Genomic DNA, 24,404 nt, shown 5'->3' on the forward strand with positions numbered 1-24,404 from the left:
TTATATCATGTTTGTTTTTGTGATTTGCTTCATTTAGGTTTCAAACAGTTCTACTGTCAAGGAAGTAGATTAATTACTGAATCTACTCATGTTCACCGAATTAGGCTTCCAATAACTGCCATGCACTTTAACAAGTTCTACGGCTCCTATAAATAAAACTAAACTTATCTCAACAAAATCGATAATTTATTTTTACAGTTACTTCACTTGACTCCCCGGCATACCTTAAGGTACTACATTAAATATCGTAATGGTAATTGCAGAAAAAAAAGAAATCTTGGCTTGGGATACGGTACCCGTTTCACGGTCAGTAAGACATGTTTGTGTAATGAAATCTCTTTCCTTGGTATAATAAAGATACTGACGAGGGAGGTGACATGTAATTTGCATGTCCGTGTCACAAATTGGTAGCAGACGGTTGGTTGTAGAAAAGTTCAGTCAATTAGGTAAAAAAAAACTACCTGCGTTGTAACACGGTCACAGTGGTTACGACGTATTGATTATAACATTTAAAAGCAGAAACCAAAACATGTTTTAACCCATTGTTGCTCGACACTGAAATACTGTACAATGGCAACCAGGAAACAAGGCAACCCCTAAGCACCAAGACAGAAGGGACTAAAATGAGACAGAGTCGCGTAATGCCGTGTCAAGCTGTATACAACGTGACACAAGGAAAAGTCAGTACTAAACGAGGTACTTGAACTTCTTATGGGCTAGGGCTGGACACTTTCGTATCTAAAAAAAAAGTCTAGTTCCTCTTCCTGACTTTGTAACGATTTTAAACATTCTATTCAGTTGGTAAGAGAGAGAGAACGACCACTTTTAAGAATCTTTGTTATTTTTTTCATAAAGAGTCGTGCAAGAGCGTCCCACCCTCGCGTTCACTTCGCCGCGAGGACATCGAAGGGATTCAATTTCTTCTCTGTGCTTGAAGTGACAGCTTCGAAACATTTGTCTTTTGAGGGGGCAAAGAGGTTACCGTTCCTCTTTCTGAGGATGGATAGTTTAACTGCTGTTTTAAGACATGTGGTGCTTACTTAGTGTTTCAAGGAAGCAAATCTATATGGTTGATAATATACGATAATCGGGAAAATGACTTCTGTTTGGAAAAGGTTACAAAGAGTTGGCAAAAGAGCCTCAAAGTTTCAGTTCGTGGCTTCGTACCAAGAATTGATGGTTGAATGTACCAAGAAATGGTAAAGGCTCAACTTTATACTTCAACCCTAAACTGTACTGTTCAACAGTTGTTTGATTTGTGGGTGTGTTCGTTTGTGTGGTTCATCTGACTAAAAGAGAGGATGAACTATTGCTTAAGGAAGTCAACACGCTTGACGTTTAGTAAACACTACATGTAGTTTACATATTTGTTGCACATGCCTTGTCATTCTGCCTTAAAATTCCGTTTATGTGTTGTTTACATTGCTGAACTTTACAGTGTGAATAATAACACTAGAAAACCATTTATGTATGTATTTGAATGGGAGACAGCTTTCACAATGTGTCCGATGCGTACCAACATTGTTGCACAGGAGTGGAGTTAGGCTTAGTACTGGTCGGTGTACTAAAAATAGAATAAACGTTGCAACGGTTATCAACACTGTTGGTCTTAACTAGCATTTCGGTAAGCTGGCTGATGAGTTTCTTTTTTGCAACCCTGTGACATTAGTTAGCCAAAAAGTTGCACAGGGTGGTACAAAAACAATATCTGTAATAAATATGAGTTAAGCAGGATCCTGGATGTGGAGTATTGTGCGTTTTTGTAGTTGTACGAACCCCATGCTATACTTGCCTTTGATGAATATCCTTTTTCACAACTTTCTTCTTTCCCTGGCTATACAGCTGCTGTGTTTTTGTTTTCAATGAATTAATTATTGTTAACCAGGTAAGCGTTCTGGCCCATGAACCTTTCACAGCTATGGTGCACGACTTTACCTCTCAACCTCTTAGCACAAAAAAATCGTGACAAAGGCAAAAATAATGGGGCAAAACAGGGGCAATTTTTAAATATTACTCTTACACTTAGTCGTTAGAATAATATGACTTCTGTTAGCAGTCATTTTCTGAAGGATATGAAGTCTAAAACGCAAATGTATGTCATTATTTATTGACTTCAACCTTCACTGATTTGCCAGAAAACTACAAACTTTATGAGGAACACACCAAAAATATGAGGCAAAAATCTGGACATTTTGCAAAATCTGGACAGTTGAGAGGTATACAAGGGCTATGTTAATTCTTCGCAGCTTAGGTAGGTAATCAGCTAGCATGTTTTTGGAAGTGCCAGGAAGCCAGAGTACTGAACCCAGTCCAACAGGGAGGGTTATAGGAAGCTAGGCTTGAGCTCTGGACTCATAAGGCAGAGTTCATAACACAGAGCTGCTCTGCATATTAGATGATCTCCATATCTCTATTCCCTTTTTAATACATCCCCTTTTCCTGGAACTCATCAGTATTTATGATTTTTAGAAGTTGCTATTATCATTTTAATTTTTCACTTGGTATGGCATTTGGTGTTGAGGATTATTATGCACTGGTCCACAGGCTGGGAAGATGAAGTTCGGTCTGATCTAGGTTTGCTGCATGGCTGACTAGTGTGTTAAAGACTGAATGCCATTGTTTGCTGTCCTTCCCAGTGGGAAGTTTGGAAGAACTGCCACATTGAGAGTGGTCTCTTCCTCCCTCGAATGTTGAAATAAATTACAGTCTGATGACCCCATGTAAGGATGGGGGACATAGACCTACTGCTGAACTGAAAACTTATCTTTATAAATTAGGTGTCATTTTGCCATCATAGTTTGGTAAAACACCAGTAGTACTGTAGTTGTTGCACCTATTCACTAGTTGATTTATTGGTCTCCATCTATCCTTGCATGCAAGACTCCAAAGTCTTCAACTCTTTAATTTCATCTCTGCTGCAGAAAGTCTACTTTTATCAAGGAAGACCATTACTTCCAATGTAGAGGTGCTGCTCGACATCCCATCTTTGTTCACACTTAACAGCAAACCACTGTAGTGCAGACTAAGTATTACAAACAGTGAATGCCAAGAAGACAATATTACCTGAAATCTGTAAACTTGCAGACTTCAGGTATCTAAACTAGAAGCTGATCAATCCATGCCTGCCATTTGATATCCTTTCCATGAAAATCATGAACAGGAAGATAGACAAGGTACATCCTTGGCAGGAATATTGCACCCACCATAAATGTAGTTGATTTAACTTTAGGAATGCAAGCCCAGGTCTAACTGTTAAAATACAGGGACCAAATGGCACACAGTCATGACCCTGGGTCCCATTATGTTGTAGCATCTCCTACATGCCATTTCAGGTTCACCCTTATATGCTTTCTCCAGTTCTATAGACTGTATACTGTACTAGTACACCATAGTCCCTCCAGTATCCATGCAAATACAGGTTCATCTTCGGTCAGGAAAGAATCTAAATTTCTGTTTGTAAATCAGAGGCTCAGCTGACAGATGGTGTTTCAGTATTGATGTAGGCTGTCTCAGTGAGACTGAGGAACATGATCTGTCTATAACTGGAGCACATGTGTTGTCTCCCCTTCCTTTTGAAAATGGAAGCTACCAGTTCTGGGTATCATACCAGAAGTACTGTTCCCATCTTCAATGATACATTGAAAAGGTTTGTTAAACATAATGTTGAGTCTTTCGGCTTTTCCCGGTTAGGGGTCGCCATAGCGGAACTCCGGTCCGCTAATGATTGGTAGTTGATTTTTACGTGCCGAGTTACCTGCCCTGATGCACAACCTTCAAGGAAGGTACGCCCATTCACGCATGTCTCCATGCAGAAGACGCTGTAGCTGAGAATCGAACCGGACAGCATCTTACTGTGAGGCGACAATGCTACCGCCAGGAATGGCCCTAGGTCTTCTGGTGGCCTAGGCAAAAGGGCTACATGGCGACCCGCCGCCACACTACCTGGTGCCCCCATCCTGGTCTACCTACACCAAATAAATACTGGAAAAGCGCCTCTGCTAGTCCAGCACCCTAGGCGGCCGCCTAGTTGGCCTATGCCTAAGGCCGGCTATGGCTACTGCAGCACCACCACCGCAGTTTTTAAACATGATACTCCAACAATATTCAGCAACTTCAGCATTTCTGGCCAAATCTCATCCAGTTCTGTAGCAGTGCCCCATCAGAACTGCTGAGATACCATAGTGACCTCCTCTGCAGAAGCATTTGTAGTCCCACCATCTGCTTCTAGCACTGGCTGCTCAAAGTGTGGGCATTTCCATGAGGTGTAGGAGGTCCTCAAGATGTTCTTTCTGTCCGTTGTCAGAGTCCCAGGTTGATGTCAGTGTTTCTGCACACTAGAAGAGAGCACCCAGGACAGTGTTCAATCCCTCCACCATAGAGTCACAATAACCTCTCAGAGGTCATGGTTATGGTTATGGTCAGTCCTTAACTAGAATGGAAGTCCAGTTACATTTCAGCATTCAGGTTCAGATCAGGAAAGTCATTCCTCCCAGTTACACCTGCTGTTGTAAATGTCAGTCTCTTAGCATAACTGCATAATTACTGTGGTAACCTGTCAAGCACCGCACCTATGATTCCCAAGAAAGCAGAATATTCTGAATAGCTGTTAGCTGCATATGCACAAATAATGAACAGTTTTATTTTGTGCTACTCACAGTCAATTTCAAGCAACCCTCTTGTCTACCACAGCACACTCCAAATGTAGGACATCATGTCAGGAGCTTGTGAATATTCCTGCACCTCTGTTCAGAGGCAACTCCAAGAGTGAAGAGGGAGAGAGCGAAAGAGAGAGACAGAGACCATCTCCTTTTGAGATATCTGGTTTCAGAGTGAATGCTTTATGTGGAAGTATGGGTATCTGTTATATAGCTGACAGTTTTCTGCCTCCTTACAAGCTGTGGATTCCCTCCCAGCAGTGAAGTGACATTTCATGCCACAGGAACAAGTTTCCTTTGCCAAAGTCTAGTCTGTCATAATCTGTCCCACCCCTAAGTATGTGCCAGAGTAGTCCAGAAACATAAGGCCTTCGGATAACTGGTAGCTTCCCATCTTGACGTAATACATATTTTGTTCATACTTAATCGTTCGTACTTTGGGAGGTTAATTCTTGGCATAGTTCAGTAAATGTTTCATAAATGTTAAGATTTTTCATTGTAAAGATGTAATTTTGCTTTAGGTACTGACATTTTTATTCAGTATTCAATTTTGAGCAGGAATTTTTCTTTTTTGGGGGGTTTCTAGAGGAAAACACTGTGAAATAAAGGTTGACTGATTCTGTAGTATTTATGTGTGGCAGAAATAATAAGCAAAAGGAAGTATTTTGTAGTAACCAGTTTGGTTGGTGACATTTTTATTTTGGAGAAGTTAAAGGGGGCTATGGAATGACAGGTGACAGAAGAGAAATGAAGGAAGAGGATTCAAGTTTCAAAGTGTGTAGAACAAATTGGTACTGTTATCTGCTTTGAGCTGTTTTAATTGATTTTTGTTAGGGTTTTTCACACTGCAGCAAGGACAATGAACATTTTACATAACTTCTTTATGCATTCACACTGATGTACATTTCTTGTGATTGCTTATGATCTATTCACATTTCTGTCCTTTAGCATGCTATGTAGCAAGTTCGTTTGCAGTGGAACTCACTCTGTTCCAATACAGCAAAAGGGAGATTCTTTGGGTTTTACATATTTATGTTGGTTTATAAAAAAAGATCACTTAGCAAATTTTGTTTTAACCCTGGTACTGTCTACATCACTGCATGATAGGTTGTTCTGTAAACTGTTTGCACAAATACCACTGTATACATTTCACATCTCAGGAACATTGGTGTCATTTAAGTAGCTTACCAGCTCACCAACAGTCTACTTCTGAGAGCATGTAATTGTGCTTGTTGTGTGTGAAAGCAATATATTCATTTCAAATACTTATGATTGTGTATATGTATATGTATCTTCCCCTAACAAAAAAGCTGTTTGCTGATGTCTTTAAATAGTTATCAGAAGGATTGTTTTGCTGAGGGATCAAGCAGAATCCTTGTCAGTGTGTCATGTGGCTTTCCCTCGTATTGTATGCAGTGTTCAATCCTTAACATAACACATTTATTGCTTTGCACCTTGTGCTTGTAACTGAATACTCAGAGGCAACTAATTTTGTGGTGGTATGTTGAAATAAATGGTAGAATGGAAGGTTTTCTGTCTGCCCAGTGTACATAACTCACAGTTCTCAAACCACTCGAGGTATTCTTAAATACATGTTGGGCATCATTTTCCCTATATATAAAGAAAAACATTCCTTTAACTGTCTTGTTCTGTGACATACTGTGACCACATCTGTGTGTGTGTAGCTGTGAATTCCCTTGTTTGGCAGTATCCTAAAATATGTGACAGAAACACATTTCCAGATTGTGGAAAAGGCAGAAGGCACTTATTGTTTTGTCATGTGGCCAGACTGTTGCTATGCTTTCGATGTCTAACTATACTGTCTTATATCCAGCATATCAACACTTGCATACATGGTTTTCTTTAGGTGTGACTGCAGGACATATTAAACATGCACTTAATGGTTTATAGGTACACAGATTCATAGGAGGTTACTAGGTTAGTGACCCTAGAGCCCTTACAAGCCAAGCCATGTTAATCCCAAATTGCGCCATCTGTCCTAGTCTATGTAACTCCCCCTGTCCATGAGGGACATAGCTGCCACCCCTGGGGTGAATTTTCAGTCTCCCATTCATTTGTCCAGGTTTCACTTGAATAGTCAGTGAGGAGCTCTGCTTCACGTGAATTAGAAGTTTGTTCCAGAGGAGTGGCAGTCTCTGGGAGACATATTTATCACTCCAGCATGTTCTGTTAATGTCACAGACTAGGTTAAGATCCATAGAGCGAGTGTCTCTTGTGCCATTAGATTTGTGTATGTGAAGCATATCCATCAGTGCAGGGTCAGAGTCTGCCCTGTAGGCCAGGCAAAAGTCTCCTGTCAGCAGCCTATCTGACAAAGAGTACAGTGGCAGGGCTTTTAGTCTATACACATACGTCATGGATTGGAGGCCTGTATTTTCTTGGTGAGGAACCCCTGTGGTCTCTCCAGCTGCTCCAGGTGTCTGTTGAGTTACATGGAAAAGGGATCATTGTACTCTATATTAGTGGTCTGATGAAGGTTGAGTACAGTTGGGCTATAACATACTTAGACCTGAATGCAGTGTCCTTACTTATGAGGTGCATAACTGTAGAATGCTTTCCATACTACAGAGGAAATTTGGTGGTCTAAGTTCAGATTGCTATCTACCTGTGTTTCTAGGTCTCGCACCAATAGGTTTGAGCTTGGGGGGGGGGGGTTTGCAACACTGTAGATAGCAGGAAATTCTACTTTCCCAAAGGGAATAATAATGCACATTTTTGCCTTTAGTTTTAGACCATGGCTTTGACACCAGTCATTTGTTTGTGATTGCCCTTCCTATAGTATGTTAACATTGTTGGGGGACTCAATCAATTGCACCCAGTTTTGCAATAATCAGCGAACTTGGTAAGCCAAAGGCCATCTAATTTAGCCTGGACTTCTGAGAAGTAGATTCTGAACAGTAAGGGACCCAGCACGGAACCTTGTGGTATGGACTGGTGACAGGTCTACTGGTAGAGGTGGAGCCACCAGCTTTGACAGTATGTGTTCTGTTGGTAAGCCAGTTCACTACCCTTCTAATGATGTAAGGGTTAAGCCCTAATTTTAATTTCTCATATTATTTTAGGTTTCTGATACAGTGATGAGAAAGGATCCCATTCCTAAGTCAAAGTATGATTAAAGTTCATGAACTTAGTATTATTTCATTCTCTGATGTTAGCCAGAAGTGCTCTTCACAGAACCCACAATGTACCCAGTAATGACTTTTTCCGCAATTCGTACAGAGTTGCATGTATTGGTAACTTATCTAGGTACGACTGTAAATTATTTTTTTATAAGACCTGTTGCACCTACTACTATTGGAACAGTCTGAGTATCCTTCTTCCACATTGCCTCATTTCTGCCTGCTAATCCTGGTATTTTATGACTTTGTGTCTCTCTGTACATAAGACACTGTAGTTACTAGGAGTAGCAAATTCATTGATCAATGCTGCTTTTATCTTCTTGTCATGGACTACTATGTCTGGTTTACTTGTATCTATTTTTTGAAGTGTTGGTAATGGGTGATCCCATGTGATATAAACTTCATCATTTTCTATACTGCATTGTGGCTTATGTTTCCAGTGTTTTTCATGTTTTCCAGCTACTTTAATATTATAATGTTTACATAATCCCCAATGCTAGTCTTGTCACATTATTATGCCATTCAGTATGCAGTCCTTTTGCCATTAGTATATCACAACCAGCAACAAGATGTTCAACTGTTTCCAGTTCTGTTTTTCAAAATCAACATTTATCTGTTTCTTCCACATGTTCAATGGACTTTGTAAACCAACATGTACATAGTCCACAAGCTTGGGCCGCCAATATTAATCTTTCATATTTTGGGTTAAATTCACTTGTTCTTAACCATTCCTGCTTTTGATCCTGATCAACACGAGGTTGTTCCAAAAGTCTTCTGTACTTGCAACTATATTTATGCATTTTTCACATTTCTTGCCTTCTTATCTAATCCTTCACCTTATATTCTGTCTTTTATTTTTTTGTCACATTCAGTTGCTGCCTGATTTTTGTTTTACTCATGGTTTGATTTCCATTCCTGCTTGACGCTAGTATGCTTCTGCTAAACTAAGCCGGGAAGTCATGTTAGACTTATTCTCCTCATGTTTCAAAACTTTCACTATGTTTGGGTGTTTTGAGTTCAGCAGATATGTATGCAGTCCCATGATTGCATATCTATACATGTAATCATTTATTTTTATTTATTTATTTTACATTTGTTGACCAGGCTAGTCTAACTGGATATATGTCCATTTTCAGTAGAGGCCCGGGGAGAAAAGTCCACATAAGCAAATATTTACAACTTCAGGTACAGATAAATAATTCTGTAACAACTTAAGGTACAGTACTATTTTGAGCTGAAGAATACTCATTTTATATAGACAAATATTATTATTAAAGGAGCAGAGGATAAGAAACAGTTAGAGCAACAAACTATTTTAAAGTGTCACACAAAAAGAAAGAGAGGTAAAGAAAAAAACACAAATAGATATAGCAGCTCAAGGAGCAGTATTTAGCAGAGTTATACCATTTATCCTATAATAGCATAGCAACTTAAAGGGAAGCAAGTGGTAGTAAGTAAAAAGAAAGTTTATATGGATGCTTTTATGTGTTGAATAGATTACTGCTACTTGCTAAGTAAGTACAGAATTAGAAAAAAGAGTATTAGAGTGCAACTGTAAAAATACTGAAATAAAGTAAAGGTGAGACTACTGTATGAGGCATGGAGAGAGTAGGAATCCAAATGCAAATGGTAATGTGGGAAGGCTACAGAGAAAGTGGTGGTAAGATTAGTCTGGGTTACTACATGGGCCCAGTGGTTACAAAGGTGTTGTTTGAGTTGTTTTTTGAACATTTTTACTGAGGAGAGGGATGAGAGTTCAAAGGGAAGGAGGTTCCAGGATTTTTACTGAGGAGAGAGATGAGAGTTCAAAGGGAAGGAGGTTCCAGGATTTGCCAACAGTGTTGGCGAACAGAGAGTCACCGGCTGTATTTTTGGATTTGACTGTGGACACCCGTACTTTATTGGCTGAGCGAAGGGTTGTCAAATTACTATAGGGGGTAAGAAGGCTAGTAAGTATGGGATAATTTTTTGGAAGATAGAGGATATTATGGGCGGTAATAAGTTGTTTAATTTGGAGTTGATTACGGAGTTCTAGCCATCCTAGTTGTTTTAGGTTTTGACAGTGGTGAGTTCTAAATGAGGAACCAGTAGCAAATCTGGCAATATTGTTGTAGGAGGTAGTTAGTTTGTTAAGGTTGCTTCTTGACAGGTTGTTATAGATGGGACAGGCATAGAGGAGGGTGGAAATTAGATGGGTGAGGGCAATAGTTGTTCTAGCTGTTGGAGTAAGGAAGGGTTTAATCCTATAGAGGGAGCCTAATTTTCTGTTCACTGTTTTTATTGTAGTGTTAATATGTATGTCAAAGCTAAGATTATGGTCTATAGTAATCCCTAAGAGCTTGGTAGTTGGGTCAGGAGATATAATGATACCATTATTGGATATAACTGTGAAGTGAATTGGGGGGGACCTTTGCATGGGAGTGAAGAGTAGTAGTTTTGTTTTTTTAGGATTCAGGAGGAGGCTATGCTGTAAGAACCATCTTTCTACGCTGTTGAGCACTGTTTGGGTGGTGGCCCGAAGTTGAGATTTAGAGGTAGCTGAGCATATTAGCGTGGCGTCATCAGCATATTGGATACATGTAGCTTGAGGAATGATCAAATTGAGATCATTTATGAAAATTGAGAATAGGAGAGGGCCTAGGATAGAACCTTGAGGGACTCCTAGGGTAATAGGAAGGTGAGAGGACAGATTATTTTCCCAGAACACAGCCTGTTGCCTGTTGTCAATGTAGGATTTAAACCATTTTAAAGCCTGTATATCTAGTGAGAGAGAACCAAGTATGTTCAAGAGAAGTTGATGGTTGACCATGTCAAAGGCTTTTGATAGGTCAATAAAGAGTGCTGAGGATAGAGTATTGTTGTTTTTGGTTATTGTTAATACAGTCAGAAAAGGATAAGAGGGCTGTGGTGGTACTATGGTGAGGCCTAAAGCCATGTTGGCAGTTAGCTAGTAACTTATTTTTAGTAGGTGGTCTAGTAGTTGGCGGTGGATACATTTTTCCATAATTTTAGAAAAAGGGGAGAGTAAAGCTATTGGACAGTAGTTAGAGAGTTCAGTTGAGTTGCCTCCTTTGTGGAGTGGGATAATATAGGAGACTTTCCAGATAGATGGAATTGTTCCTTCCATGATGGTTCTATTTATAAGGATGGAAATAGGAAAGGATATTGCTGCTGCAGCTATCTGTAGATATTCTGCTGGTAAATGGTCAGCTGAGGGGGTACAAGGTTTTAGTTTATGAAGAAGAGTGCAGATGATGGACGTTGGGACTGGTTGTAAATTAAATGATGGGGTTAAAGTTGACAAGGAGGATGATAGATATGTGTTAACAGGAGGTAGTGTGTTAGCGAGAATTTGGACTGCTTCAGTGAAGAAGGTATTGAAGACATTAGCAATATGCTTTGGATTTTCATAATTGGATCCTGTAGGGGTGGGAGTTTTGGACTGTCCTGGGTGGAGGAGTCTGTTAATGCCTGCCCAGAGCTTTTGTGGTTTATATTGATGGGTTTGCTGGTTGTTGTGATAGAAGTTCCTTTTATCTAGTAGTATAGACTTTTTGATGACATTTCTCAACTGTCTAAATGTTAGATGATCAGCAGGGTTTTTAGTTGCTCACCATTTGGCCCAGATTTTATTTCTCTGTATAATTTTGTGCCTTGTTTCTTTTGTTAGCCATGGAGCAATTTTTATCCTATTTCTCATTGAGCGAGATGGGGCATGATGGTCCAAGATTTCTAAGAATTTGGCATTAAAGTAGGATATAGCTTCATCTAATTGTAGGTATTTTAGGGGTGACCAGTCACATGCTTTCAGTTCAGTTTGGAAGTTAATAGGGTTAAAGTTTTTGTTGGACCGAATGGTTTTATATAAGGTTGGTTTATGAGTATTCATTTTTTGTCTCATTATGTAGGTCAGTGAGTGGTCACTGATATCATCAGGAAGGATTCCTGCATCATAAGAAAGGGGCTGACTATTTATTAGTATCCAGTCTAGAGTTGTTTCTTTGTTGTTGGGTTTATGGATCCTGGTGGGGGAGGTGATAGTTTGAGAAAAACCATAAAGGTTTATGTGGGTAGTCTGGTTGTCTGAGATGCAGGTATTCCAGTCAATATTAAAGTCACCCAGTATTATGGTTTCTTGTGGGTAGTTGGTTGACAGCCAGGAAAGAATATTTTCCAGGATGGTTATGTTGTTACCAGGAGTGAGGTAGGCACATATTATATGGATAGATCTGTGGGTGTTGATTTGGAGTTTAGAAATAAGGATTTCTGTTCTACTAGTAGAAGATGGTTGCACATTTATTGGTGTTAATTGCAATTCTGCTTTGTATAGTATTGCTACACCACCGCCCCTTTTGGTTATATGATCTAATCTCATTATATTGTATCCTGGCGGGGTGATTTCATTGTCAGGTGTTGCAGGTTTTAACCAGGTCTCTGTTAGGCAAAGGATGTCAGAGGAGTGGATATCTAAGAGGGCATGGAGGTGGGCAACTTTATTGTTTAGGCTCTGTATATTGAGGTGAGCTATGAGGAGGGAATTTGATACTTTTGTGATGGTTTGAGAAGTAGAGTGATTTTGACTGGGAGGGTTGGTGGTGGTTGTAGTGTTGGGGCCAGGGTTTGGATGGATGTCACCATCTAAAAGTTTAGCATTTTTAATCCTGTGTATGATATTTAGGAATTTACAGGGTGTATATTTTGATTTCTTGGGTTGGTTATAGTTGATGTGGACTAAACGATGAAACTTTGGTATTAGATAGGTGGGTGTTGAGGTAATATTAATGTAGTTATGGTAAGGTAGTTGGTCTGTCAAGGTTGCTTGTTTAAGGGACTGACTGTAGTAATTCAAGGTCAGATGTTCATATTTAGTTAGTGTATAGGTTATAGTTAGTAAAGGTAAGATGGCAATTAAGAGGAATAGTTGTTGGTATTTGAGTCTGGGTAAAGAGGCCATGGTGATAGGTTAGGTAATTAAATACATTGGGGTAAGGTATCTTTAAGAGGAAGAGAGTGGGGAGGTAGTGCAAGCTTTAGCAGTAAGTTAGGATATAGAGTTTGTAATTGATTAAGTACTGCTAGAAGTAATGAGTATCTTTAAGTGGTGAGTTTGGGTTGTTAGGATGTAATGAGTAGGAGGATGAGATTGGCTGTGTAGGAGTGGGGGTGTGGCCACAGGAGGTATAAGGTTAGGACCCCTGGGGTGGGTGGGAATTGGGGGTAGGGGAGCGGAGTGAACCCGCAGGGTGAACGGAGTGGGTTCAGACAGGTAAGCGAGTAAGTCAGCAAAAACCTAACAGTAAGCAGCTAACTACTGGGTACTGCAGTTGAGAAGGAGTAGGTCTAGGGAGATAGGTAATAGTGGTGGTGAAGGTAAGTGATAGCAGAGAGCAAAGCTAGCAGAAAGTAGCAAGTAGAGATAGGGCAGGAAGACAGTTCACAAGCCTGAGACAGAACTTTCAATTCTTTGTAGATCAGGGAAGGATGGAAGATTTAGGTGCTATCCTAGTTTAGAGTGCCATCTAGTGGTCAGATAGAGTTATAACAACAGAGGCAAGTGAGCAGAGAGAAATGTTTCAAGGTTTAGGAAGGCTCCTAAGGATAGTTTCAGGAGACAGCCCAGGAGGGATAAAACATCTAAATGCTAGGGGATAGAGAGGGGAGAATGGCTGCTGGGTATCCTGGCTAAGGTAACATATAATACATACACTAGATATTTATCAAGTGTATAAATATTACCACTTAGGTTCATAGGCTCATAGTTTAGTACTAAGCTAACTGCCCTTGCAAGCCATTTTAAGCCTAGCCAATTATCCCTTGTGAGACTCAAACCCTGCACCTTGTGTTTGTAAGGCAAACACCTTAGCCATTAAGCCACCCTCCCTTTATTTGATAACACATACTTTCTTGCCTCCTAGTGAATAGGGTTCATTAAGCAGGACGGCAAGTCTTTGTGCTATAGATAGATATATATAATATATGTATATATTAGATAGATAGATATATATAATCAGTTTTGAGGAGGCCCATACCTCCTTCAGAATGGGGAATATTCCCCTAACTGAGAGAGTTTTTCAATGATACCTCAGTGGGGTTGTGTCAAAAGTCTTGACCAGGTCAAGATAGGCAGTATGCACTGTCTTACCTTCATCCAGGGTTTTGTTGACTTTCTCAAAGAAGTCCACCAGGTTTAATAAGCATTATCTACCCTTAATGAAGCCAAATTAGGTTGGGTCTAGAGTTTGAAGGTCGCCTACATCCTTGTTAATAAGGTCCATGTCAATTCTTTCCATGGCCTTGCAGATGAGACTGGTTGGATTTATGGTTCTATAGTTCCCAGGGTCTGTTGATGACCCCCTTTTGTGCAGGAGATTACTGTTGCTGTTCTCCACTCTGCTGGAACAAAGCCAGTTCTCAGACTATGGTTAAATAGACTGCTAAGTGGGTCTACTAGGTACTTAAGCATCCTAGGATGTTATCTGGTCTCATTTAGGCCATGTTTTTGGCCTTGGAGAGTGCAGATAAGACCTGATCTCTAGAGATACTAGGCAGAGGACTGGTGTCGGGTATGCTTTGGGGTATGGCCAGTGGGGTCAGGTGGGGTGAAGTTTGCACCAAATCTGTCAACTAGCAGGTTGGCAATTTCCTGTGGTGCAGTATTATGAGTGGTACCATCCATTACCAGTTCTGCACCAAGCTGGGCATTCCCTTTTAGGTTTCAGAAGTAATGAAAGAATGCCTTATGATTATCCTTAGCTAGAGACTCTATTTGTACCTTCACACTTCGCTTTAGAAGATTTCACGAGATTTCTGATTTGTTTGTTCAAGATGAGGAGGGAATTCTTCCTCTGCTGAGTCAGTTTGCTCTTATTCTTTGACATCAGTTTCTTCCCATTGTTATAAAACCTGTTTATACTTGAGGTTCACCAGGGTGGCTAGTTTTTTTCGGGAAGACCTCATTTTGATCCGGTCAGGTACAGCCAAGTCTGTGCAGCTACTTAAGTGTTTCTACAGGGCATCTGAGTACACCTCTGTATAGGACTCGTCTGTGAGTGTGGGGGGTTTAAAACTTTTTATACCATCACTTAGTAGTCTGAAGTTAGCTTTGGAAACATTTTTCAGTTTTTTTGCTTCTGTGGGGATGTCAAGTCCAATAGTCACTTTGAACGAGACAGTTTTATGGTCTGTGTCCTTCATATTAGAGTAAAGTGAGTAATGTGATGTCTCATAACATTTGACGATAGACTTCTGTAGTACCCAGACAGCGTGTCTAAAACTCACAATGTTCAGAAAATACCATCTGATGTTGTAAATCTTTATTCATTCCTTACTAATAGGACTTCTGTACCGTCCTCGGTACCGACATGGCCGTTTCCAAGCTCGCACCAGCCAAAAACTGTCAGCTAAGACTTACCCATAATGTCCCTCTCATAGTCTCTTCAGATCTCATTTGCCGCGTTCCTCATCAGACGTGCCAAGCCTTCTCTCTCAAAGCTAAGTGTACAACTTGTGCAGTTTTGTGTAATTTCTTTTTTTGTCAGTTCTCACTAATTTCTCCTCTCATCTATCGACTTGTTCTACTTCCTACCCTCTACCTTTGGTAGTTACCCTTACACCATCATTGGTACTGTCCCTCTCGCCTACCTTTGGTAGGTCCTGTTTTTACCACTTGTGGTATTTCTAGGTATCATTGTTGGTACTCTTCTCTTTTTCTTTATGTATATATATATATATATATATCTATATATATATATATATATATATAGATATATATATATATATATATATGTGTGTGTGTGCATATATATATATATATATATATATATATATATATATATATGTGTGTGTGTGTATATATATATATATATATATATGTATATATATATATATATATGTATATATATATATATATATATATGTGTATATATATATATATATATATATATATATATATATATATATATATATATATATATATATATATATGCACACACACATATATATATATATATATATATATATATATATATGGATCTACTTCCGATTGACCGACCCCATTTGACCGGAATTTCATTTGACCGACACTTCATTTGACCGACAAGTATTGCAAATGGGATATGCCCCGTTCCCCACTGTAGTGTGACCCTTGAATTAGAATATATAGTTGGGGGGGTGTGTGGGGGCAAAGCCCCCCAATTACTTTTGTTTTATTAAGCAATATTAAAGCAAAACTAAACAATATAATATGAACTTAAGTGGGGGGCTTTGCCCCCCAGACCCCCCAACTGTATATTCTAACTCCAGGGTCACACTACAGTGGGGAAGGGGCATATCCCATTTACTTGCCAATAATACTTGTTGGTCAAATGAAGTGTCAGTCAAATTAAATTTCGGTCATTTGGTGTCGGGCAAATGGGTGTCGGTCAATTGGAAGTTAGGGCAAATGAAGTAGATTCATATATATATATATATATATATATATATATATATATATATATATATATATATAGATTAAAAAAAAGAAAACCTTTTCTCTTTCATTCTGCTGTTGTTGTTTCCTTTCTTGACTGTTTATGTCAGTGTAGATTAGTGTCATTATGTCAGAAAAAGCTAAATTCGGGTTTAAGCAGTATGATAAGTGTGGGCGTAAGATGCCCAACTCAGACGGTCACGCTCAGTGCTTTTATTGTTTGGGCATTGAGCATATAAATGCCTCATGTGATATCTGCTCCAGTTTCAGTAATTGCGCTCTAGCTGAGCGCAAAAACAAATTGATTTTGAAAGGTTTAATGAAAACGCCTTTTTCAGAGGCTGTCTCTGGGATGGAGGTCTCACCACCTCTTAAGACTAAAAAACACAAAGATTAACAGAGTCACTCATTTCCTACATCTCCATCCATTTTGGAACTGAGTCGACACCGAGCTTCCCTCGGCACCTTCGGCACAGACAACCTCTGCACCAGGCTCTTTGTCTTCTCCCTCAGTGCCGCCTCTAATTTTGACTTCTATTATGGCACCAGCTTCGGCACCATCGTCTTCGGTACTGTCCTGGGTTCTGACACTAGCTTTTACTACCATACCCAGTTCTGCACCATCCCAGGCCATGGTGCCGATAGCTTATATGGCTCCACAGACAATGACCCCGTCAGTTCCAAAGGTTGAACACCTTCCCAGAACCAGATATACTCCAACTTACAATTCTTTTTTGGGGCACCAATTTAGCCCCTTTCTTAAAAGACCTGACTCTCCTTCATCAGCCTCCTATAGATCCACCAGGAGCCTTTCAGAACAAGATGTAGTGCGGGGTTGTGGACCAGCTTCTGGCAGCTAGAGGATTACCCACCCCTGCTAGATCTTCTGTCCCCTTTGGAACGGAACCTTTCATGGCATACTCAACAGTATATCCTCCTCCAGCCTTATACTCACCAGTATATCCTCCTCCATCCTCTTCCCAGGCTCCGGAGACTTCGGTACCAATGACCACCTGGTGCATACAGTCTCAGCTCCGACTGCGGAGTTTCCCCTGTCAGCACTGATTACCCGTGGTGCATCGGCTCCATTGGAACTGGTCCACTCTCAGACCAGTGTTTGGTCTGTCGGCACCATGGTTCCTAGTTCAGCACTTATTTTTTCGCTGGCACTATCTATGTCCACGGCTCCATCGAACGCTACCAGTCAGGCTCCTCAGGGCAGGGTGTGACCCCGGTTCTGAGGTTGTCTTTCTTGGTTCCAGGCTCCCATCCCTCCTCAGGCAGGCCTGCTTTCCAGGTGATGGAGAGGATCCTTGCTTCAACAGGCTCAAAGTCAGCACCAGTGGCATCGACACCAGAACCCCCTTCCAGCATGCAGCTGTCCCAACACCCTACTCTAGGATCCTGGGCAGGGGAGCCGCAAGACCTTCCCTTGAAAGGAACTCTTTCTCCAGAGTCCTCCTCAGAAGATCCAACTGGGGAGCCACTCTACAAGAAATGGTGCAAGAGGAAGCACCTTGATTCCCCTGAGGAATCTATCACAGAGGACACCGATTGCAATGAGGGAGTAGGGTGCCCATGGCTTCCCCCAGAAAACATCTCATTTAGAGACATTCTCCAAATCCTCAAGCAGAGGGGAGACTGGAAGTCATCTAACCCATCTTTGGAGGAATCAGTGTTCTTGTAGGCCTTCTGTACTCGGCCATCTACTTCCTGGGTGACCCCATCTGCGAATGAACTGGTAAAGCTGGTCATGCAGCGTGCCCGGAAGGCCCCAGACAATGTAGAACCTGTCCCCCAGAGGCCGGACAAAATTGTATCCAGCCATGAAGACCAGCCCAATTGGTACAAGCAGTTGGTAGTTGATTCCATGGTCATGGCGACAGCCACCAAAAGAGAACTGGCAGGGAATAGTTCCACTGTTCATCCCCCAAACAGGGAGTCTTGGGCCATGGACAGACTGGGAAGCGGACCTGTGCTTCAGAGACCTTTGCCATTCAATCGGTGAACTATCTGGCACACTTCACTCACCTCCAAAGAGACCTAATTTCTGAAATGTCTACCTCTTTGGCGGGAGTACTGCCTGATGATGTGCGTGACACTGTCAGCTCGCAGTTAGCTTCCCTGGAATCTATCTCAAACTACTTGATGCGATTGATATCTCACACCAACGAGGGGGCAGCTTGAGCAGCCACATGAGGCATCGTCATGAGATGGCATGCTTGGATGCATTTGTGTGATTTCGGAGACCCCTTTAAGTCTTCCTTCGTCAATGTGCCTGTCGACGAATCTTCACTGTTTGGTCCCAAAGTACGAGACAAACTATCATGAAGTGAGAAAGATGGAAATACCTTGTCTGCTGTGGGCATACGTTTTTCCACCCCCCAGAGATCCTATTCCAGGATCCAGAGGGGAGGGAAATTGTGGTTCAAAAAGTCCTAAAGATCTTTTCGTGACACTCGTGGTAAGCAACCCCCCCCCCAGGGCAGAGGGAGCAACTCATCCAGAAGCTGTCCCTTTTGGAGCAGAGGGAGTTTTCATAACCAGGGAGCTAGAGATTTCTTCTCCGGCCAACCCTACCAGCGGTCCTGAGCAGTGGCCCGATTGTTTTCCTCTGGAAGCAGTCGGGGGTCATTTTTCTCTGCACCTACCAGCCTGGCAACTTATTACTACCGATGCATGGGTGCAGAAAATAATATCCAGAGGCTGCCATATCCCGTTCGATCTTACTCCCAGACCTGTCAAACGAATCCCCGATGTTCCACCCAACCAGAGGGAGGTATCAGCCTTAGCAATTGAAAAGCTGCTAAGAAAAAGAGTCATCCAGCCAGTCCCCCCAGACCAGAGAGGATCCGGCTTTTACTCGAGGTTCTTTTTAGTGCCAAAAAAGGCAGGGGACTGGAGACCAATCCTGGATCTCAGCCTACTGAACAAATTTATAAGACCTCAAAAATTCCGGATGATCATGGTACAGTCCATCCTCCCCTTTCTAGGGAAGGAAAACTGGATGTACTCTATAGATCTCCAGGACATGTACTACCACATAAAGATGGACCAGCACTCCCGGAGATTTCTCCTCTTTTGGCTGGGAGCCAATCACTACCAGTTCAAGGTACTGCCATTCGGTCTCTCGACAGCCCTCCGAGTGTTCACCAAATGTATGGCAGTTGTAGTAGCTCATCTTCGACTACAAGGATTCCAGGTGTTTCCGTATCTAGATGATTGGCTCCTTACCGCCACGACCAGGAATCTTCTCATCCACAGCCTCTCTTACACTCAAGGCCTCACTCTTCGCTTAGGGATTATGATCAGCAAGGAAAAATCTCAAATATCCCCAACAAAAACACTGGAATTTATTGGAGTGATCTTTGACACAACATCCTGTCAAGCCTCCCTTCCTCCTCACAGGCTCTCAAAAATAAGAAGCCAGGTTCAAGTACTCCTTCAACAAAGCTTTGTACCAGCATGCCTTGTACTTCAACTTCTGGGCTCTATGGCAGCAACCATTACCTTAGTTCCACTGGCGAGGTTGCAAACAAGAGTAGTACAGTGGCTCCTTTCATCACAATGGTTGATCTTAACCCATACTGTCGACCACTTGGTGCGACCAACCCAGGGCCACAATGACCACGGATACTTCCCTGCTAGGGTGGGGAGGGCATTTCCAGGGAAAGACCATCCAAGGCACCTGGTCCCCCATGGAGGCCAATTTGCACATAAATGTCCTGGAATTGAGGGCAGTTCTCTTAGAGTTACAAGCATTCCATACATCCCTCCCTTCCAGGACCATTGCAATTCAATCAGACAATATGTCAGTCGTCTGGTATGTAAACAAACAAGGCAGAACCAGGTCTTACCCCCTGTGTTGGGAAGCCATTTGAATTTGGCACTGGGCGATAGCTTCCAACCCCTTTCTTATAGCAATACACATTCCCGGGAGTTCGAGCCTTATTGCGGAAAATCTAAGCAGGAACATCCTGATGCCTCATGAGTGGTCCCTTAGTCCTGTAATGGCAGATCGGATCTTCTGCCATTGGGGCAGGCCTTGCTGTGACCTTTTTGTTTCCCCTCTAAACAACAAATGCAGAAGCTACTTTGCCCTGATTCCCCCCTCAGGGGGAGTCACTGAGGGATGCTCTGATGCACGATTGGCCCCTGGGTCTGCTGTATGCCTTTCCCCCATTTCCTCTCATCCTGAAATTCTTCCAGAAAGCTCAAAGGTTGAGAAGCAAAGTGATCCTCATTGCCCTTTATTGGCCCCGTCAAGTCTGGTTTCCTTTCCTATGGCCTCTTCTTATTCACAGCCCATGGATCCTGGATCAATCCCAACATCTGCTATTTCACCATCAGGGACTGATTCACCCCAATCTCCACAGCCTCAAGCTCACAGCTTGGTTTCTCCACTTCCAATGATTGTCAGGCTACCTGATATTTCATCTCCTGTCCGTGAGATTCTTCTGGCTTCACACAAACATTCCACCAGGAAAATTTATTCTAGTAAGTGGGCTAGGTTCTCTACATGGGCCAAAGATCAGGACATAGATCCTTTCTCTATGCCTATTCAGAAGATCATACAGTACCTGATTACTCTTCTACATACAGGAGCTTCTGCATTGCACTTACTGTACATTTAGCAGCTATCACAAATTTTCACAATAGATTCGATAATTCTTCTGTTATGTCACACCGTCTGTGCAAAACTTTCTTGAAAGGAGTATTACATTAAACCTTTTGTCAAGCCCCCCATACAGCCTTGGGACTTGACTTTGATGCTTCAGTTGTTAACAAGCCTTCCTTTTGAACATTCTAATTCATGTGATGTAAAATTTTTGTCTTGGAAGACTCTACTTCTAGTAGCCCTTACCTCAGCAAGAAGAGTATCTGAGTTGCACGCCTTGAGTGTCAAGAGACCTTACTTGAATTTCAACAGGGACAGAGTGTCCCTACATACTGACCCATCCTTCTTGCCCACGATCATTTCTGGATTTTCAATTAACCAATCTACTGACCTTTCAGTTTTCTTCCCTCAACATTCAAATAGAGGGGAGTATCTTTTGCATACCCTTGATGTTCATAGGCAACTTCGTTTTTACTTGGACAGACTAAATCTTTCAGAAAAATGGATCAATTGTTTGTGGCCTTTGCGGGACCCAGATTGAGTAAACCTGTCTCCAAAGTGACTCTATCCTCCTGGCTTAGAAATGTCATTACCTTTATCTACCATCAGAGTAAACTGCCTTTACCTTCCAGAGTAAAGGCTCATTCCACTAGATTTATGGCTACTTCTGTGGCTTTTCATTCCAGAGCCTCTATGGATGATTTCTGGACAGCAGCCACTTGGGCAAAACCTCATACCTTTATCACTCATTACAAATTGGATTTGGCCTCCAGGGGACGAGCATCCTTTGGTTCTATAGTGCTCAGGAATATCCTTCCTTAGGGCCACCCAGGACTCAAGTAGCTGGGGACACGGTCCTGTCAGTAAGGAATAAATCAAGATTTACAACATCAGATAAAGAAGTTATGTCTTACCATAATGTTCCATCTGTGTTGTAAATCTTTATTCATTCATTACTTCCTGCCCTCCTTCCCCCTGCCTGGACTCCTGGTGGACTTTAGGATCTCTTGGTTAAGGTATTTGCTCAGACAGAACCTCCTACTGTCTCTTTTATTATCTCTATAATATAAGGGCAGGTAAACTTAATCTGAAGAGACTATGTGAGGGGCATTATGGGTAGGTCTTAGCAGAGAGTTTTAGGTTGGCACGAGCTTGGAAACGGCCATGTCAGTTCTGAGGACGGAACCGAAATCCTATTAGTAATGAATGAATAAAGATCTACAACACAGATGGAACGCTATGGTAAGACATAACTTCTTTTTTTCATTTCAGTGTTTGCAGACATTTTATAATTTTGTTTGATGTTTATAGTGTTCCTTGATACTGCAGTTTATTATACTGCCTTGAGCTGAGTATGTCCATCTACATGATGGCTGGTATCCATTTGTGTATGTTATTCTTGAATATATGCAGTAAATATTCTCCCTTCACTGCATCCAAAACACAGTTCGTATATTCTAGTCAATCGCTTGCTTCCATACTTGTATTTAAAAATTCTGTGTTTGCCTGAGATATACAACAGATGTTTTTCTGTAAAAGTATTATGCACTCTTTGACATGTGTGACAGATTTCAGTATTTAATTTGCAAATGTATTAACATCTTCTTCCCCCGGTTAGGGATCGCCACAGTGGATCACCTATCTGCTATTGATTGGCAGTGGAGTTTTATGGTGTCAAGTTGCCAGTCTGGTTCCCAACCTTCCACAGAAGGCACACACACGCACACACTCACACCTAAGGCCAATTTAGAGTGTCCAATCCACCTACAGCAAGTCTTTGGGATGTGGGAGGAAACCAGAGCACCTGGAAGAAACCCACGCGACCACAGGGAGGACATGCAGACTCTGCACAGAAGGCACCCCAGCCGAGGATTGAACCGGAGAACCCCTTACTGTGAGGTGGCAATGCTAACCACTGCACCACTGTGGCCGCCCTTAATGTTACAAAAGCCACTGCATGTTCTGAGCAGTTCTTAAGGGGGGAAGGCTGTACTGCTGTTGTATTCCAAGGTCCATATGTAAATAATCTTATCAACTAATCTCGTGATCATTATTGTATAATACATCAGTTGTCTTTAGCCTGAAGCCCTAGCTACATAGAATTTTTCTCTGTGTCTGAATTTTAAAAGAAGCTGAGGAGATAGTGAAATTATTTAACAGAGGTTACCCAGTAGATCTGATTTATTATGTTTTGGTTTGCTTGTAATGGCAAAAGACATAGTTCAGGTATAGCATCAAAAGTAAAATACTTATTTTGTTACTGAATACAATGTGTTATGGATATTGATTTATTTATTTGTTTGACATTTGTTGACTGGGTTAGTCTGACTGGACAGGTGCCCTTTTTCAGAGGAGACCCAAGGGAAAAAGCTCCAAATTACAAAGAATAACAATTATTAACAGAGACGATGTGCAAGATAATAACAGACAAGATAAAATATACATATATAGTTTTCTGCATAACAAAGTATATACATGAGATAACACAAGTACAAGAGTTTTACAATCAGGATAACAGTATTCATGGTATTCAATTTTACAGGCTAACTGATGAATGAAAGTATAGTATGAAATATAACAGAGGTGACAATACACTTTCTCCAGACTCATTAGTCACAGTAAATGTCACATGAAGAATACAGGCAGAGGGAGGTAGTTTAGTAGAAAGGAAAGGAGAAATAAGTAGGAGGAAGGCATATTAAGTAAGGTCAGTGCAGGTGGAAGTCCCAGAGTGTAGTAGATTGTCTTTTAATGTTTTTTAAAGTAATTAGTATTATGGATTGCTGTTAAATATCGGGGGAGTTTTTTCCAGGCAGAGTAATTACAGAGGTTTGCCAATGTTTTTATTGGGTTTGTAGACCTGAAGGAGGTGTTGTTCTGAGCGGCAGATTATACAGTTGGGAATGTAAAGTGAGATGATAGTATAGAGAGCAGGGAAAGAGAGGGGTTTGTGTAAGATAGAGTGAGTTAAGGTTAGTTGAGGCAGTAGGAAATGGTGGTGAAGTCCTAGCCACTGTAAATTTTTTAGTGATAGACAGTGATGAGAGTTGACAGGTTGGTTAGCAGCAAATCTGTCTGTAGATGGTGCAGTGGTCCATCGGTAGCATTGCCGCCTCACAGCAAGAGGTTATCAGGTTCGATTCTCGGCTGGGGTGCCTTCTGTGCAGAGTCTGCATGTCCTCCCTGCGTTTCTGTGGGTTTCCTCCAGGTGCTCTGGTTTCCTCTCACAACCTCAAAGACATGTGTCTAGAGCGTTTCTGTCTGGGTCTCTGCTAAAAACTGGCTTCGTTCCAAGTCAGACTTTTCAAGTAAACAAATGTAAATTAAATATTTTATTGTAGATGAGTTCAAGTTTTGTCAGGAGATTTCTTTGGAGGCTAGTAAAGATTGGGGCAGCATATAATAGTGTGGGTAGTAGATAGGTTTCAGCTAGGCTGAGTTTGGATTCATCAATTAGGAATGTTTTGTTTCTATAGAGAAGGCCTAGTTTCTGATGGGTTTTTGATGCAGTTTTGGATATGAAG

General features: G+C 41.3%; 1 protein-coding gene across 2 annotated transcripts in view; it reads left to right on the top strand.

The window, feature by feature from the left end:
• The first annotated feature begins 434 nt into the window (after positions 1–434).
• The window catches only part of LOC122805531, a 2,823,268-nt gene continuing 2,799,298 nt past the window's right edge, over positions 435–24,404 (top strand). For both annotated transcript variants that reach the window (XM_044075738.1, XM_044075739.1), the window contains exon 1: positions 435–1,199. In XM_044075738.1, the coding sequence (XP_043931673.1) occupies positions 1,096–1,199 (104 nt within the window). In that variant the 5' untranslated portion in view covers positions 435–1,095. The remainder of the gene's footprint in view (positions 1,200–24,404) is intronic.

The sequence above is a fragment of the Protopterus annectens genome, chromosome 6.part1 (genome assembly GCF_019279795.1).
Source record: "Protopterus annectens isolate FY-2018-M chromosome 6.part1, PAN1.0, whole genome shotgun sequence".
Taxonomy (NCBI): Eukaryota; Metazoa; Chordata; order Ceratodontiformes; family Protopteridae; genus Protopterus; species Protopterus annectens.